This window comes from Chelonoidis abingdonii, chromosome 1 (assembly GCF_003597395.2).
Source record: "Chelonoidis abingdonii isolate Lonesome George chromosome 1, CheloAbing_2.0, whole genome shotgun sequence".
Classification (NCBI taxonomy): domain Eukaryota; kingdom Metazoa; phylum Chordata; order Testudines; family Testudinidae; genus Chelonoidis; species Chelonoidis abingdonii.
In genome coordinates this window covers 159,139,419-159,157,453 of record NC_133769.1, presented here as the reverse complement: position 1 = coordinate 159,157,453, position 18,035 = coordinate 159,139,419, and the positions used below count along the sequence as shown (strand labels likewise).

General features: G+C 45.9%; 1 protein-coding gene across 8 annotated transcripts in view; it reads right to left on the bottom strand.

The window, feature by feature from the left end:
* Window positions 1–18,035, bottom strand: part of B4GALT4 (beta-1,4-galactosyltransferase 4) — a 53,323-nt gene that overhangs the window by 1,353 nt on the left and 33,935 nt on the right. For 6 of the 8 annotated variants that reach the window (XM_075072057.1, XM_075072067.1, XM_075072059.1 and 3 more), the window contains 2 exons: window positions 2,467–2,589; window positions 516–620 (listed from right to left, as the gene is read on the bottom strand). In XM_075072057.1, coding sequence (XP_074928158.1) covers window positions 516–620; window positions 2,467–2,589 — 228 coding nt within the window. The remainder of the gene's footprint in view (window positions 1–515; window positions 621–2,466; window positions 2,590–18,035) is intronic. The other 2 variants (XM_075072068.1, XM_075072072.1) reach the window with 1 other exon arrangement.

Below are 18,035 nucleotides of genomic sequence, written 5' to 3'. Positions count from 1 at the left end.
TGCACCAATGCTATTGGGGGATCCGAAGGAGAAGTGAGAGCACTTTAAAGACTGTGTTCCTTTCACCCAGTTTTACATCTGTTCTCATGTGTGCATGTGTATTGGGAAGCATAAAGTCCTGCTTTCCCTTCCCTCAGTAGGATCAGACTCACATGTACAGGAACCTATAATTTCATGAAAACTCATGGCTTTCTAACCTTTGAGACTTGAAAGGCAATTTGCACCCAAATGATGGATATGTGCCTGTAACTGTAACTCTGTCTTAGTTGTTGCGGGTGGGGGGGAAAGGGGAGCCATTTATGTGCACAATTTTAAGAGGTGCTCAGATACCATGCAGTGGTCTCCAGGATCAAGCCTAGATAGTTAGCCTCTTTCTCCTATAAGGCTCACAGGAGAAGGACACTGCAGAAAGCACTTTCCCAGATGGTGTTAGCAGGAGAGAGGCTGTGCCATCAGTCGGTTCTGTCTTCCCCTACAGGGAGAGGGTGTGGAATGGAGTGCTTGTCCTTACTCACCTTTCTCCATTCGCCTCATTGCCTCTGTCTCTTGTGTGGAAGATCATCGTATACTTTCCTACATCAGGGGGTGGCCGTATCACCCTCATCTTCTGCATCTCAACCCTGAAAGTAATAACATAACAGTGAGCAGAACAGTACCTGTAAGCATGGCAAGAAGAGGGTCACAGACTTCTCAAGGGCACCTAGAGGATGATGGAGAGCTAAAACATGTATATAGACAGAACAGAGAGCCACACCCCCAAAGAACTCAGACACACCCTCCTCTCTCCCCCACACCACACTCCACCATAGAAATGGAGCCCAGCAAACTTCTCATCTCTCACAGAGCACTCAGTTAGGGCTCCAGTCACCCATTCCTTTTGACCACAAGCAATTAATTGTTACGCTAGTATGGCTTATTTGAGGGGTTTAAACACATTATACTACAGAGCATTTAAACAGCCATTCTCTCTAGCCTTGCCGTCTGTTTCATGTTGGCTGTATTCATCCAGGGAGTCTATGGCAAGGCCTCATTCATTCTACAGTGAACTTGGCCCAACTTCTGTGGCAGGGCCCTGGATTCTAAGGCTCTCAGGTGACAGCTGAAAATGCCAGGGTATCACCAGGAAAATTAAAAACACCACAGTCTAGTCTGTCTATGGAATGCATATTTAACTCTATTATTATTTATTTTGATATTAAACTCACATTATTTTATGCTGCCCATTCCATTTTCAATGAGCTACAGGCTTTTACATTGAAAACCCAATGGCATTGAAGAAGTTAGAGGGAAGCTAAAGGTGTCAACTACTAAGGTAGGGAACCCATTGTGGATTTTGGCAATGGGGGAGGCAGTTTAGCACAGCGAGATAAACACACAAACTGGCTGTCAGAAGGACCAAGGCACATGGACAAGGAAATAATAATATTGATATTCTGGCCCCAATGAAGTCAATAGGTTCACATTCATCGTTAGAGTTCAGAGTGAACATCTTACTGCAGTAACTGGGCAGTTGGCACCTCTTGAACTATTGTTTCAGGCTGTCTGCAGACTGAGACACACATCATCGCATCAGTTTAACCTCTTTACATTTTGAAGGGTCTCTTTGCAACAACAAGTACTAGATAAATGCATATGTATGTGAGGTACTTCAAGTAAGAGCCTAACTTCAGGCACCCACCTTTGAACATTTTGGATGTTTTGTTTTTTAAATAAAAGTGTATGGAACACAATCCTCCTGCAAGTGGAGAGTTCGAAAGCAAATTTCATGGCCACAGAATTGGGAAGTACCCAGGTCTATTTGTCACCAAAGCAGCTGAAAGAGCATCTAGCTTGCAGTCAGAAAGCTAAATAGGGTTTGAGGAGTTGAAGCCCTAAGGCTTCTTGACTGAATACAGCAGTAAATTGTCAAATGAATGAGACACACTCAATTGCATCCTCAGACTCTCTTCACAGAACTTCCTTTAGGAGGAGGCTCAAAAGAGAGCAGTACGTTTAATACAGAGACAAAGAGCAGAATACAGATGTAACTGCTTCCACTGCAGCCCTGAGGAGGATTCTCAAGAGATGCCCCTCTTCTGGATACACAGAAGAAAACAATGCTGAAAATCCTACCCAGAATTAACGCTTCTGCTCTCGGTGAAATCAATCATTTCCCCATCACCCAGAGAGCACAGCTATGTAAGTATCCTGCTGCCAGACACAACCACAATCAAGTGTCATCTCGATTCCAGCACCCAATAACACACTGCTGATCAGCCAGTAATACCCTGCCACGCGCATTGCAAATTCCCTGACTCGTTTACTCTTCATATCTCAGGAACTTCCAGTGGTACATTCCCTTCCCTATTCCTTCTGAACTGAACTGCTCATGTTAAGTCACACTTGGGATATTATCGGCAGATATCCCATTCATCCGAATCCTATACCATACCACATACACCCATTTCCCACTAGCCATTTGGTTACCTGATTCGGAGGTCGTCATCTTCTCCACCCCAGCCCCAGTAATTGTTAGAGAATCCATTCACCTTGGAAAACTGATCCCTTGTTAGAGCAGTTACTCCCCCAAAATATCCCTGGTAACGCAACCTAGAAATGGACAAGAAGGTATAGTGAAAAAACCTGAAAGACAGAAGTGACATGAAATATAAGGACTAATACTACTGGAAATACAGCCCTGAACCTTGGGCCCAAGCTGCAAAGTTTGAATCAAGGTCTGAACTTTCTCCAAAATTCAAAGATGTTCAGGTCCTGGATTTAGGCCCATTTCTCTCCCAAAAACAGTGATTCACTTCAGAGTGCTAATCAGAAAAACTCTCTCTCCAACTGGCAGTCTGGAGCATTCTTTACTTTGCTCCTCAACTCTAGATCGCTCCTTGCCAGTCAAAGATGGCTCTGTATCCCAAGGGCTCCAAATGAAAAGGGAGGCAGCAAGGCTACACAATGACATACTGAAAAGAAGGAGAGCTATTTTCTAATCAGTGGATTGGTAGTGTTACAATTTGACAGTAAAGTCTTGAAGACTGGATATGAAAAACTGATTGCAATGGTACAGAGCTAAAGGCACTGCAGGACAAATTCAGAGGTGATGTGTTAAGATACTGTAATGTGTAAGGTAGTGTAAGTTACACAGTGATAAATTAGTGCAAGGGACCTTGACTCCAAGGGAGATTAATTTCAGCTTCTAGCTTCTCTGTCCTGGAAATTACACCAATTAGGAGGTGACACACTTTACTCGCCCTCTTGCTAGTTGCTTTTTCTGACACACTCCTCTCCTCTGACCTTAAAGCCTGGGTTACAAGACAGCCTGCCAGGTGATATGCAAGTGGCTTTAAATTACATGTGGGTCAGTGCGTGTGACTAAGTCTAAGCAGATGTAATGCATAAACTGAAGAGACTGGAAGAAGGTGTCCATTACAGTATATACAGAAGATAAGCAATGTAAACAGCATGGAAGATCCAAGTGCTATTATTCATTTCTTTAATGCGCCCAACATGGAACAGTCTCCCACCAATGCCCAAAATAAGGGCTCCCACCCACCTATTTTCCCAGCCTATTTTCTTTCCATGGTTAGATCAGTAGTTTCCCCAGGAACTGAAATTAGGGGAGGTGTTCGAATTTACGGGGGGGGGGGTGTCAGGGCCAATGAGATATAGAAAAGAGATATGAATAAAGTAAATGTTTTGTTAGGATAATGCAAATTTAACATAAGGATAACGCAAGTTACACATAACAGGTCTAGATTTCTAAAAAATATTATTTTTTTTAAATGTATTTAATTTAAATTGGCATGAAAAATAAGCCATCATGGGATAAGAGGGAAGTCCTCTCATGGATCAGTAACTGGTTAAAATATGGGAAAGAAAGAGTAGGAATAAATTATCAGTTTTCAGAATGGAGAGAGATAAATAGTGGTATCCCAGAAGGGTCTGTACTGGGACCAGTACTGTTCAACATACTCATAATGATCTGGAAAAATGAGTAAACAGTGAGGTGACAAAATTTTCAGATGATACAAAACTATTCAAGAGAGTTAAGTCCCAGGCAGACTGCGAAGAGTTACAAAGGGATCTCACAAAACTGGGTGACTGGGCAACAAAATGGCAGGTGAAATTCAATGTTGATAAATACAAAGAAATGCACGCTGGAAAACAATCTCAACTATACATACAAAATGAAGGAGTCTGAATTAACTGTTACCACTCAAGAAAGAGATCTTGGAGACTTCTCTGAAAACATTCACTCAATGTGCAGTGGCAGCCAAAAAAGCAAACAGAATGTTGGGAATCATTAAGAAGGGGTAGATAATAAGACAGAAAATATCATATCACCTCCATATAAATCCATGGTTTGTGTACACCTTGAATACTGTGTGCAGATCTGGTCACCCCATCCCAAAAGAGATATATTGGAAATGGAAAAGGTACAGAGATGGGCAACTGAAATGATTAGGGGTATGAAACAGGAGGAGAAATTAAAATGACTGGGAATTTGCAGCTTAGAAAAGAGACGACTAAAGGGGGATACAATAGAGGTCAATCAGCACAGGCTAAGTACAGTTCTACTGACCTTTACTCATACAATAAGAACAACATTTCATTTCCCACCCCCTGCATTCAAGTGATTTGTAACCCAACCCCAGCCAAAATCTATCACTTGGGCAACACAGCTGTTTGCTGGATACCTAGGTAGATTAGGTGTGAATGCAAATACAATCTTGTCCTGAAGCCTTTCCCCCTAACCCCCAGCTCATCAAGGAGAGCTGTCAGGGAGAGCTCATTTAGACTTTGCTTACAAAACATCATTTGAAATTATTAGGTTGGCCAACATCATTGAAATGAATGCACTGACATTGTCATAAAAACGTCATCTGTATAAGGAAGCTAATCTATGTTCATACTTTTGAAATCTATTATACTTTTTCAGATCTATGTATTTTATCATACACTGTATATGCTTTTAAAGTGTGTATTAATGTTTCAATTTCAATTCAAATTTCCAAACAGTCACTAAATTGGCATGTTTCAGAGTAGCAGCCGTGTTAGTCTGTATCAGCAAAAAGAACAGGAGTACTTGTGGCACCTTAGAGGCTAACACATTTGAGCATAAGCTTTTGTGGGCTACAGCCCACTTCATCGGATGCATAGAATGGAACATACAGTGAGGAGATATATATATGACATACAGAGAACATGAAAAGATGGGAGTTGCCCAACCAACTCTAAGAGGCTAATTAATTAAGATGAGCTATTCTCAGCAGGAGAAAAAAAAACTTTTGTAGTGATAATCAAGATGACCATTTAAGACAGTTTGACAAGAAGGTGTGAGGATACTTAACATGGGGAAATAGATTCAATGTGTGTAATGGCTCAGCCATTCCCAGTCTCTATTTAAGCCTAAATTGATTGTATCTAGTTTTGCATATTAATTCAAGTTCAGCAGTTTCTTGTTGGAGTCTGTTTTTGAAGCTTTTCTGTTGCAAATTGCCACCTTTAAATCTGTTACTGAATGGCCAGAGAGGTTGAAGTGTTCTCCTACTGGTTTTTGAATGTTATGATTCCTGATGTCCTGATTTGTGTCCATTTATTCTTTTGCATAGAGACTGTCCGGTTTGGCCAATGTACATGGCAGAGGGGCATTGCTGGCACATGATGGCATATATCACGTTGGTAGATGTGCAGGTGAATGAGCCGCTTGATGGCATGGCTGATGTGATTAGGTCCTATGATGGTGTCACTTGAATAGATATGTGGACAGAGTTGGCATCGGGCTTTGTTGCAAGGATAGGTTCCTGGGTTAGTGTTTTTGTTCTGTGGTGTGTGGTTGCTGGTGAGTATTTGCTTCAGGTTGGGGGGCTGTCTGTAAGCGAGGACAGGTCTGTCTCTCAAGATCTGTGAGAGTGAGGGATCATCTTTCAGGATAGGTTGTAGATCTTTGATGATGCGCTGGAGAGGTTTTAGTTGGGGGCTGAAGGTGACGGCTAGTGGCGTTCTGTTATTTTCTTTGTTGGGCCTGTCTTGTAGTAGGTGACTTCTGGGTACTCTTCTGGCTCTGTCAATCTGTTTTTTCACTTCAGCAGGTGGGTATTGTAGTTTTAAGAATGCTTGATAAGATCTTTAGGTGTTTGTCTCTGTCTGAGGGATTGGAGCAAATGTGGTTGTATCTTAGAGCTTGGCTGTAGACAATGGATCATGTGGTGTGTCCTGGATGGAAGCTGGAGGTATGTAGGTAAGTACAGTGGTCAGTAGATTTCCAGTATAGGGTGATGTTTATGTAACCATTGCTTATTAGCACTGTAGTGTCAAGGAAATGGATCGCTTGTGTGGACTGGTCTAGGCTGAGGTTGATGGTGGGATAGAAATTGTTGAATTCATGGTGGAATTCCTCAAGGGCTTCTTTTCCATGGGTCCAGATGGTGAAGATGTCATCAGTGTAGAGTAGGGGCATTAGGGGACGAAAGCTAAGGAAGCGTTGTTCTAAGTCAGCCATAAAAATGTTGGCATACTGTGGGGCCATGCGAGTACCCATAGCAGTGCCGGTGACTCAAAGGTTTGCATTTCCCCCAAATGTGAAACAGTTATGAGTGAGGACAAAGTTGCAAAGTTCAGCCACCAGGTTTGACGTGTAACTACTTCACAAAACTGGGGGGAAAGGGGGGATTGGGGAAATCCAGGAAGGGTGTACACCCCCCTTAGGGGAGGTGTAGGGAAATCACTGGGTTAGACGATTTAGGCTGCCCCTTGTACTCCTGTCACTCTCTGGGACTGCAGTCTGCTTCTCTAGAGACAACGTGCCAGGTCGGTCTGTGAGCAATGAAAGATGCTGTTCTGGCTGGATACTCACCTCTTCTTCCCCTCCTCCTCGCAATTTCTCTTCCTACTTTTCCTTCATCTCCTTCCCCAGCATGCAAAAGTAGGTCATCAGGCTGCAACATGCAAGGACTGATGGTGGGGAAAGGGTTTGAGGTCTTGTGTTGGATAGAACTTGCTGTGAATTGTAGCTGTGTCTCACCACCTACAAACTGTAGTGAGGGGTGGTTTAGAAAAGCAGAGTGATTTGATCAGCTAGATGGACTGGCAATTACCCCATCTGTACAGCCGAACAAGGGGGTTTGAGTGCAAGCCCATTTGAAAGTGTGACCCCAGCACCTAAAACTAGTAGCTCTGCTAGCGATCTAAAATGGGACAGTGGGTTAATCCTGCCAAGGAATGGGGAGGGACCAATAAAACACTGACTTCAATTCAAGGTTTTGAATTCATTTCACACCAATGACATTAGATCTGTGCAAAGTAAGTAGAACTGTAATGTATGAGAGGGGTAGCCGTGTTAGTCTGGATCTGTAAAAGCAGCAACGAGTCCTGTGGCACCTTATAGACTAACAGATGTATGGGAGCATGAGCTTTCGTGGGTGAGTACCCACATCAGACGAAGTATTCACCCACGAAAGCTCATGCTCTAATGCATCTGTTAGTCTATAAGGTGCCACAGGACTCTTTGCTGCTTTTATAGAACTGTAATGAGGCCCCATATACACACGCCACACCCATTTCACTATCCAGTTTTGCTCTCTGTTGAATGAGGCATTGGACTCCCTGCAATAGTGTTGCCCACAGTGATCACCCCCATTGTTCACCATAATCAACATTTCCTGGAACAGTAAACAAGGGTTTATAGTCATCACACCTATGGGCCTCAATGTGAATGTGATTTTGTTGTTTCTCTCAGGGCTTGGCTACACTGGAGAGTTGCAGCGCTGTAAACCCACCACCAGCACTGCAACTTACTCACCGTCCACACTTGCAAGGCATATACAGCGCTGCATCTCCCTGGCTGCAGCGCTGGTTGTACTCCTGCTCTGCCTCGGGTATAAGGATTGCAGCGCTGGTGATGCAGCGCTGCTCCGCAAGTGTGGCCACCAAAAGCGCTGTTATTGGCTTCTGAGGTATTCGGAGGTATCCCAGAGTCCAGAATGCCTGTTCAGCCACTCCATGCTCGAAATCAGTTCGCACTCTACAGCTTGGCCTCAAGGTTAAACCCGCCCTTAAATGCGCCCTAACAGGATTTTTTTTTTAAAAATCCCCTTCTGTGTCTCGAGCAGGTGTTGGAGTGAATCAGTGAATCTTCCAGGTCACGTGACCATGCCTCCATTGACAAACCAAGCCCCAGCATTGGAGCATGGCAAGTTTTTGAATGGACCTCATCAGTGTTTGTTTGGAGGTGAGGAGCTGTTGCAGTCAGAAGCTGCGCATTTCCTCCAGCCATTACAGAATTATGATACTATGGCACGATGCTTCAGGGGCTGCCTGAGAAAGGGCCATGACCGGGAGACCGCCCGGTTTTTCGCTGCCAGTGCAGCGTTAAAGTGAAGGAGCTGCGGGAGTGCTATTGCAAGTCCGCGGGAAATCGCCGCGCAGGAGGTGTTTCTGTCACGACTGTCATTTTTATAAGGGGAGCCCTGACGCGGATACTTGGCGGAGGTGACCCATGCAATTTCAAGACGACGACCATGAATGCGCCAGTTCCAAGAAGCGAGGAGGAGGGGAGAGGAAGGAGTGTGCTGGAGTGGGGGGAATCCCCGGGGGGAAGTTGAGGGTACTGGGCGGTGGGTAGAGGACACCTCGGAGTTCCCTGGGGAGGCCATGCCCAGCCAGGAGCTCTTTTCTCAAGGGGGGCAGGGGCAGGAAGAGGAGGTATGCCATGGCGCAGCAGCTGAAACTGTTTGCTTTTAGGAAGAAAGAAAGAAAGCAGAATGAAGAGAGGTGAGCGGGGGTTTGGGGGTAAGCAGCTGTTTATTCTTCAGGATAGGAAATGGTTTGGGTTGGCGGGAGAGGCGTTTATTGGCTGTCATGCATGCATGCCTAGGGCTTGATTTGGAATGGCGCGCTGATGCTGGGTCTATCACGTCGCTGGTTTAATCGCACTCGCGGTAAATCTCTTTCCACAAAGTTTTTCTGCACCAGGAAGTGTGGGCATGCCGCTTGGCAGCAAGTTTTTATAGGAGAGCCACCTTGTGGTTCTTTGTTCCCCAGACAGGCTCTTAACACGTCCGTGCCACTGCTTGCCTGCGAGGAGGGTGTGGCGGGGGACCATTTGCTGCACACAGGCAAGCTGTATAGGGGGCCAGGCGGAATGCAGCCCATAGCTGCAGCAAACCGCCCCCTCCCTTGCTTCCCAGGCGTGACTCACAGCACAAGAGCTTATCTTCAGTGAGTGAAACTCCTGTGGCAACACGTGAGTTGGGATAGGTTTTCAGATTGTAGGCTCCCCCTTGGCAGCTTCTGTTTTGCTTTCCCCAACCACACAGGAGAAAAAACCCAGTTTTAAGCCCTGACAATCAAGTCCCTTCAGTGTGCGTGACCCGCCAATAAGCCAAGACGCCGTAAAAGAAGCCAGCCGACGATATCGTTTCAGATCTACACTTACCTCGCTTACGGCATCCATCCTCCCATTCACACACACATTTCTTCCCCGACTCGCCTGGTGGGCTTCTCGTTGCCCCTGCCTCTGTTTTGGTATGTGGACAAGTATGCTAAAAAGTGAGACTTGTTTAAACTCCTTTCACTTGTTGATTATACACAATGCTGCCTCTGCTTTAATGTTCAATTTTTGTTCTTTCTATAGATGTCCCTTGAATTCGATCGACGCCGGTAAAATAGAAGAGCTGCCTGAGAGGCTACAAACCTGAAGGGAGAAGCAGCCATGGAAAAGCAAAAAGAGAAGTAGATATGGTTGTGTGGAAAAAGCAGTTCATGAATGAGTTCAGTCTGCCAAAAAGAGGTAGTAAAAAACTGCCAGGACTTTGGAGGGAAAAAAATGCAATAAACAAGCCAGGTGGAGGGAAAAAGGAGAAGAGGAGAAAGGCAACAGTGGCCCCTAAGAGAAAGAAGAAAAGCACACACGACGGTAGCCGTCTGATAAGCATTGCTTGGCTGTGCGGGCCCAGACTCGACTGTATCCCAGTCATTGTTAAGCCATGCAGGCAGAGCCCACTACGTTGCCGCCCTCCCCCCCCCCTCCAGTTTCCCCAAAGCTCTTTTTCTCCCTGTGCCCCAATTTGTCAGCTCTCAACCCCCTTCTGCCAGATCCAGGTTCTTCCCCCACAAGCTGCTCCCCAACACTGTACGTTCCACTACCCAGCCCTGAGAGAACCTACGAACCTTACCACTTGTAACTCACCCCCATCACCATGCAGCATTTTCACTCCTGAAGTGCCAGCAGTCATTGCACAGCGCACTCTTTCCAGGCAAGGCATATTCAACCTCTGACTGTACAGATCCCCACCCACCCGCCTTGCCCTTTTTTAGTTTATTTTTCTTTTCATTAAATGAATTCTTGGGATTTTAAAACACGGGGGGTTTTTTTATTGCAGAAAAGTGAGATACCGTAGCCCCTGGAAAAAAAAAAAAAAAAAACAAACAGGCACGTGCAAGATCATTTTAACACTGCACTTCACTCCCTGCAAGGGCACCAAACGGTTTTTTACTGTTGGTTTTTTGCCTTCAAATTCCTCCCCTCAGATCCTAATCCAGTGTAGCCCTGTGCTGGCCTCTCTAGTAGCCACCTGCTCTCTGGGCCTGTTGAAATTCAGCCTCCCAGGCTTGAAATCCTCGGAGGTCATTCAAGTCACTGACAAGTTTCAGCTTCCTGTCACAAAAATTATTGAGGGTCAGCACATTGGATATAACCGCAGAGAGGGATGCGTTTTCCCCCCAGTCTCTTGCGCTCTCATTTTTAACAGAGATCCCCAGTGCCTTTTAAACGGATCCAAAGCACCACTCCACAGATCATCTCGGAGGCACCGGCTCAGCCTGTAAGTTGAACGGGTCTTGTCCTGTTTCAGGTTCCCTGGTATACGGTTTATAAGCCAAGGCGCATTAACGGGGTAGGTGGTAAGGGGTCTCCGAAAGGTATACAATGGTATTTCGACATCCCTACTGTATGAATTTCTGGTCTGGGAAAAAAAGTGCCAGCTGCAGCGTTCTGAAACAGGCCATCATGTTCGAAGACGCGTTGCATCATGCACCTTTCCAGGCCAGATGTGTAAATGTCAATGATGAAATACACCTGAATCCACAAGCGCCTGGGAGAACCCATAGAGAATACCCCTTCCGATTAAGTACCGGATGCTAGGTGGGTTGGTGGGCCAGGAATAGGAATATGCGTCCATCTATCGCCCTCCACAGTTAGGGAAACCCTTTGTGCAAAGCCATCCAGATGTCCTGCACGTTCCCCAGAGTCCTACGGTTCTTCTTAGCAGGATGCAATCAATGGCCCTGCAAACTTGCATCAACCATCCTACAGTCGACTTTCCATTCGAAATGGTTTCCCAACTGCTCGGTAGCTGTCGTCTGGAGTTGCCAGCTTCCAGATTGCAATAGACACCCGCTGCTCCACTGGTAGGGCAGCTCTTAATCTCGTTCACTCTCCGCCGCAGGGTGGGGGTGAGCTCCTACACACGTCCCATGAAGTGGCTTTTCTCATCCGAAAGTTTCTGTAGCACTGCTCGTCATCCAGATTCCTGACAATGTGATCCCACACTCCAGTGCTTGTTTCCCGAGCCCAAAGCGGCGTTCCACGGTGCTGAACATTATCCGTGACTGCCAAGCATTTAGTGTCATACGCGGTCACGCGACTCGATATCATTCATCATCGGACTCCTCACTGTCACTTTGGAGCTAGGAGGAATAGCTCAACTGCCAAACGTGAGTATGTGCTGGCGACAACTCATCAGCAAAGTCCTCAGCAGCTCGGCTCCCATTTCCCACAGAAGACAGCGCTGCACAGAGAAACGTTGGGGACTCAACAATGGCACCAAACGAGTGGACGAAAAACAGTTGATTTGCTGGGATGTGAAGCGATGCACCACAGGCCGTTGGGATAGAAGCGGAATGACCCGCTCCCTTACGTCCCTTTCCACAACCCACGCGCAAAATGGGAGGAAGGTGCTCTCTGGGGGGATAGCTGCCCACAATGCACCACTCCAACAGCGCTGCAATGCTGCAAATGTGGCCACACTGCAGCGCTGGTAAGCTGTACAGTGTGGCACACTGCAGTGCTTTCCCTAACAGCTGTACGAAGACAGCTGTAATCCCAGCGCTGCACACCTGCAGGTGTAGCCAAGCCCTCAGGTGAAGCAAATCAAGTGGCACCATCCCGAGCCTTGTGGGAGAAACACAGGATGGGCCTCCTGTTGGGACAGTGAATACCTGTTGTGCTCTCAACTGTGGGAATAATAAAGCACTGTTTTTCTAATCTGCTGTTTATCAGGTGAAGCTCCACAACCTGCTTTTACTAGACACACTGTTGCTGACCCCCCTGCTGCTTTAAGGCTGAAAACAGCTTATAACAGGAAAAGCCACATCTCTTTTTGAGTCTTGTGAATGGGCTTTTAACAAAGCATAGGAAAGGAGTGATAGGCTCATCTAATACCTGGTTGTGTGTGTATTAGTGTTTTCAGCAACTTCAGAGCTTTCTTTCTCAGGGGAAGAGGTGGGAAGCCTCTTTTAACTTGTTAACTTTTTTAAAAACGAGACTATGTGAACTTGGGTCTGCTGGCCAGCTTGTATTGCCAGTTTTCGTAAGGTGATGCTGGGTATGGTTGGACGTGTCGCGATTTAGTAGAGCTCTCTACATGAGCGAACGAGAAAATCTCCTTTTATACTTCTTTGGCTATCGTGATAATGTGTATATACAAATGAATCAGAAAACTGCTGTGATTTGTTTCGGGCCTTAGTTAATTGGTTGCCCCAAGTAGTTTACTGTAGGCTTGAGGATAGTATATGGCTACCATATGTTTTGATCATGTGAAATGTTTGAAGTAGAAGGCCTTGTCTTTTAGTTTCTAGGTTTTATTAAGTGCTGTATGTATGGTGAAATTCCTAGTAGTAATTTGTGTGGTTATAGTCTATATTTATTAGAGTCTTTGCATTTATCTTATCTGTAGCGTGCTGCGTATTTTTCCATCCTCAAATTTTCTCGGAAAAGTTGCATCTTATAGACTTTGATAAGATGTTATATTTCAGGCTTGAGATGAAGGTATTTTATATGGGTTAGTGTAACGGGAGGAGTCTTTTTTCATGCCATATCATGGAATCCCCACTCCTAGCCATATTTCAACTTCACTATCTGGCCACAATTGATAGTTCTATATAGGATTACAGATACTACTGAAAATGTCAGCCGACTTCTGGCGGAGGAGGTGCAGCGCACCGAACTAGACAGTAAACCAACACGGCAACAGCAAAGATAAGAGACGTGCGTTTTACTTTACAAGGGCAACTGGGGCAAATCCCATTCCCTCTTGACAAAAAACTGCCTTATTAGTGTCTATGTTGGAACCAGAGATAGGCCTTAATTTTTTTAAGATGCTGTTTCACAGGCACAAGCTCTCGTAGCGGATGCTCTGGGCCGGAGGCCTGTTACACCTTATTATGGGGGGAAAAAAAAAGGGAGTGTTAAACCAATGGACCCAGTGCCCCCCGCCCGCACTCTGCACTTAGGACTAGCTCCCGTCTGCCTCTTCCCTGTTGGCCCTGCCTACCCTATGCGCTGCACCTCTTCGTGCCCCCTGCCTATCACCCCTCTTCCCCGAAAGCCTCCGCCAACATTTCTCCCTCCTGCTCTCTCAGCCCATCACTCACCCCTTCAAGGCAGGGAGGAGGTGGCAGAGAGCGAGAGAGGAGGTGGAGCAGCAGTGGAAGGTGCTCAAGGGACGGGGTACGGGCATAGTTTTGGTGGGACTCCAGGGGGGAGCCGCACATCCCCCCCCACAAAAGAAGAAGGGTGAGGCGGTCTGCCCTGTGTGTGTAAGGGTTAGGTGTGTGGAGCGGGGATTTACCAACTGGCGGTCACTGTGCCACTTTCTCCCCGCCCGGCACAAAGATTACAGTACTGCCGGAAACGCTTGTTTCTCCCGCCAGATTATTCTCAGGAGTTAAGCTTAGTGCCACCCCTCCCCTCTAGAAGGCAACTGTTGTCAAATGATTGCCCCAACCCCCCCTCCGCAGTGTGTGAAAAAACTTCGGAGCTACTTTCTTTTCGACCACGTGATCGCTGGTTCCTCACTCTTGCCGCCTATAATATTGTGTTCATTTCCTACCCGACTATCTAAATGAGGGAAAGAGCGTGAGCAACTATGTCCAGAAAGACGACAGAAGAGTAGATTTACTTCTTCGACACGATTTCTAGCTCCCTCAAATTATTGAGCGATGGCTCCACACGCATTGAGGAAATACATAAGCGCAAAGGCGCAATCCTCTCTCTCTCTACTTCTTGTTTCCAACCTTTGTCACAACTGTATACAGTGATTGTCTCAGAAAACCTGATACTAACACATAGCATACAAGGGCTTGCCTCGTTCTTTAGATTACTTGTTTAGATGCGCGACCATCTAACCATCCCCACGTGAAACACGATATGGCCCCAAAAAAGCTTTTTTTGGTTGTAAACCCCCACTTCGGTTTTGGGCAAACCCGCTTCTCGTTCCCCCGTTCACGAAGGTGTCGATTCAATTTGTCTCCTCCCAGGCCCCTCCCCCTCAAACGTGCTGATCAGACATCGTCAACGTACACCCATGCATGCTGTTGCTCCATGTCTGCATCAGTATGTGGTTGTGGACACTGACCCAAGACGAAACCAATTATTTGCCTCTCACTTCCCCTCTGTGGAAAAAACCGTCTCTCCTCACGTTCCCTCGCTTAGGTGCAGCCGCCGCACTAATTTGAAGCCATGATTCGACAGCACTTGATGAAATCAACACAAAACCCATTACAAATCTTTACGGCAATTAAAATAATTTAGCATATGTGGCCCCTTAGTGCATCCTTAGTGGCCAAAGAGACATGGTTCGAAGCGGGAGCACGCGTGTAGCGACCAGGGAATACAAGTCAGCACCTCTAGATCACGACAATGTCTGTGGCGTGTCTCCGCGCACTTCATTAGAATAGCCTCTCTCCTCAGCTTCCTACTCCTTACCTCTCACCCAGAACTTGAAAGTCTGACCAAGTGCCCTTTCCCCTGCCATGACATTCTGTAAACTTTCTTACTTTGCTTGTGTATGCTTAAAAGTAAAGACAGAGTAAAACAGTAGTTGAGATTTCTCGCATTATCAGCGACAGTGAACCAGCCAAGGCACCCTCAGTAGCATACTACTTGTAACTTAGAGGCATACTTGATGATCCACTCCCGGGTTTAAGTGTACTGCTCCACTTAAGTACGGTGTCGAGCTTTCCCGAAGCCTCTCAGCTCATGTTGTCTTATAGTGTGCTGATATCCTTCTAACAGGGTCCAACTAGCCTCTAATATTGTCTCTGGATGCTTACTCTCCTTTATAGCCGATGTATATATGATTGTACGCTCTTGCCTCATGTCTTCCAGCTCGTCCAGGCAACCTCCAGAGGACTAAGCCTGATGTATACCTCTATCATCCGAGCGTGGAAATTTCTAGTGTTTGTTTGCCAGTTTTTGGTCCGCCATTTGGTTCTGTATTGGACCTACTGAAGTGAGATGATTGATCCAGATTCTTGTTCCATAAGCAATCTGGGTAAAGTTGCTTAGCATATCCTTTTGTGTTTGGCTGTTGTCTAAACTGGCGCTGGACCTGCTAATCTCTTTGAACGGTGTTTTAGTCCGGAATGCATTTGGTCTGTTAACATAATACCCGCAATACTGAGAAACTAAATAGCCAACATTCAACACAGATCGCATGTCCCAAACATACTCAGTTCGAATTTTTATCAGTAAGATTAACCTAACTCATGATTACAAGAACAGCAGAAATAGAGGGTTCAGAGTCCGCGTTTGGATCTGAATTTCCAAACACCATCCTGTTCAGGTAGTGTGTGGTAGTCAGGGATTATGGCGTGTTCTCATAGCTTATCCGTTCTGGTTGACACCAACAGGAGAGTCACGTTAATTTTATGTGTCAGGATGAATAATTTTGATCTGGCAATGATTTTCCCACGAATGTTGTATTTTCGGCAGCGGCTATCAGTGAAGCGTAGTGTTTGTTTTATTGCGAATCATGGTGTGCGCAAGATGGTCTACTTCAGCCTTAATGACTGCTCAAATTGATCGTTGTGCTCTGAATGCGAGAGTGAGACGGGCGAATAGGGCTTGTATTGGCACTATACCGTGTCATGCAAATATGTGGTATTTGTCCTCTTGCATTCATCCTCTCCATCGAGTGTAGCTTCACCCCCTGTCCTGAGTTGGAGACACCGCCTAGGTGGCCCCTGTATTAGCTTCCAGACCCCGATCCCTGGTGATAAGGAAGGAAAGTAGATGTGAAGACGAGTGATGCTGCCCAGTGCACATCTAGTTGAAATAACTGGATCAGCTGTCAAGCCTCTATGGGGACCACTGCAAAGGGGAATATATGTGCCATCAGCCAGTGAAAGAAGTGCCCGCTATGTGCAGACACCCTACACACTCCTCTATGCCAGTGTAATGGTGAGGGAGAACTAGGAGAATGAAGCTAGCTTAAGAATATGCCAGCTGAAAACTCTGACTGGGAAATTTGCAGCTGACAGATCTGGTCCTTGTGCCATGTGAGTTGCTGCATTATAATCAGACTGCGGGGAGAGAATTCTGGCCCACAAATCGATATCCTAATAATGTAATTTAGATGAATACACGCCTGCCAATGTCCATGCGAGCGAACGTATCGCGCAAGTATTGTTGTTGACCCTTAACTAGAAATGTGGCCGGTTTAAGCAGTAACCTTCGAAGCAAGAATGATGCAGACATCATCTCCTTTCCTAAATCCTTTCTATAACCAAGAAAGACTATTAAAGTTAATTTACATTTTAATTATAGGATGATGTTATCTTTTGCGTACAGAACAGAATTATTGTCACTTTCGAAGCGCTTTCTAGAGGGTATCTGTGCGGTCTAGAAATTGCAGCAGAGTTGATGAATTAACATGCCCGCCTTTTGCCTAGTGTTTGCTGGAGCAACCTTCATATGTAGTGCTGTCCTTTTTGCAAACAATCTGCTCACGCAAGCCCATACCGAGCCCGTAAATAAGTAGCAAGCTGGGGTCCCCGCATGAGTTCCCCCACCAGCTATAAAGAGATAATTGGGTTTGGACTAGAGAAAAGGAAGAATATTGATAGCTAGAACCAAGGCAGGCGCTGGAACCATCAACTTGAGCTCGTCACCCCCCCCTGCAGAAAGAAATAAACAGTAACCAAACCATTCCCCACCTTGGGTATCTGATGCTGCTGCTAATGACTCCAGAAGTTTCGGCATATCTCTGCCACTCAGAACAAATGTATTTTCATCTGCGCCTTATACGTCCCGGTGCCCAGCTGAATCCCTCGATGAAGTTCTGAATGTGAGGTGATGACTCAGTTAAGAATTTGGCATCACATCTATAAAAAGTACTGATCTTTCACGTGAGCAGCTGTTTTTGAATAATTTGCGGAGGAGCAGTACCCATCTCTGTTAAACAGACAATGTTGTGAACGCTCCACAATCCAAACCCACATTATCAATTCCCTCTCTTAGGCCCGGCTTATTATACTCTCCAAAGATCGCGCCTATATCATCTGAAAGGTGCCCTACAGGAAGTGCCACAGGACCCAGTTACACATGCCCACGCTCGACCCTCCTCGTAAGCAGAGATGTAGACATTTCTAGCCTGTTAGGAGCTTTTCAAATTATTGTGGCAGATTTCATTCTGCGCTTAGGCACTATCACACAGACTCTGAGAGCGTCCTAACCAGAAAGATAAATACGGTGCGGTCCAGCAAAAACCATGAGAATATCAAAATAAAATTTGAACGAATCTAATAAAGAAACTCCCTCTCCCGGGCCTCCAGATTAGTCTCTGCTCAGTAATTTGGGTACCATCCACGTTATGCCAATAGTTGCAACTTTTACTAGATGCTAACACCGGTGTGTGAGGATAAAGAAGCAGTCCTCAACAGGTTGTGACCAATGGTGTTTGCGAGAATTATACACCATGCTCTATGGAAGCAAGAAAGCGCCATCATGTTCACGCACAAGGAAAACTGAGCATACTGCCCAAGTT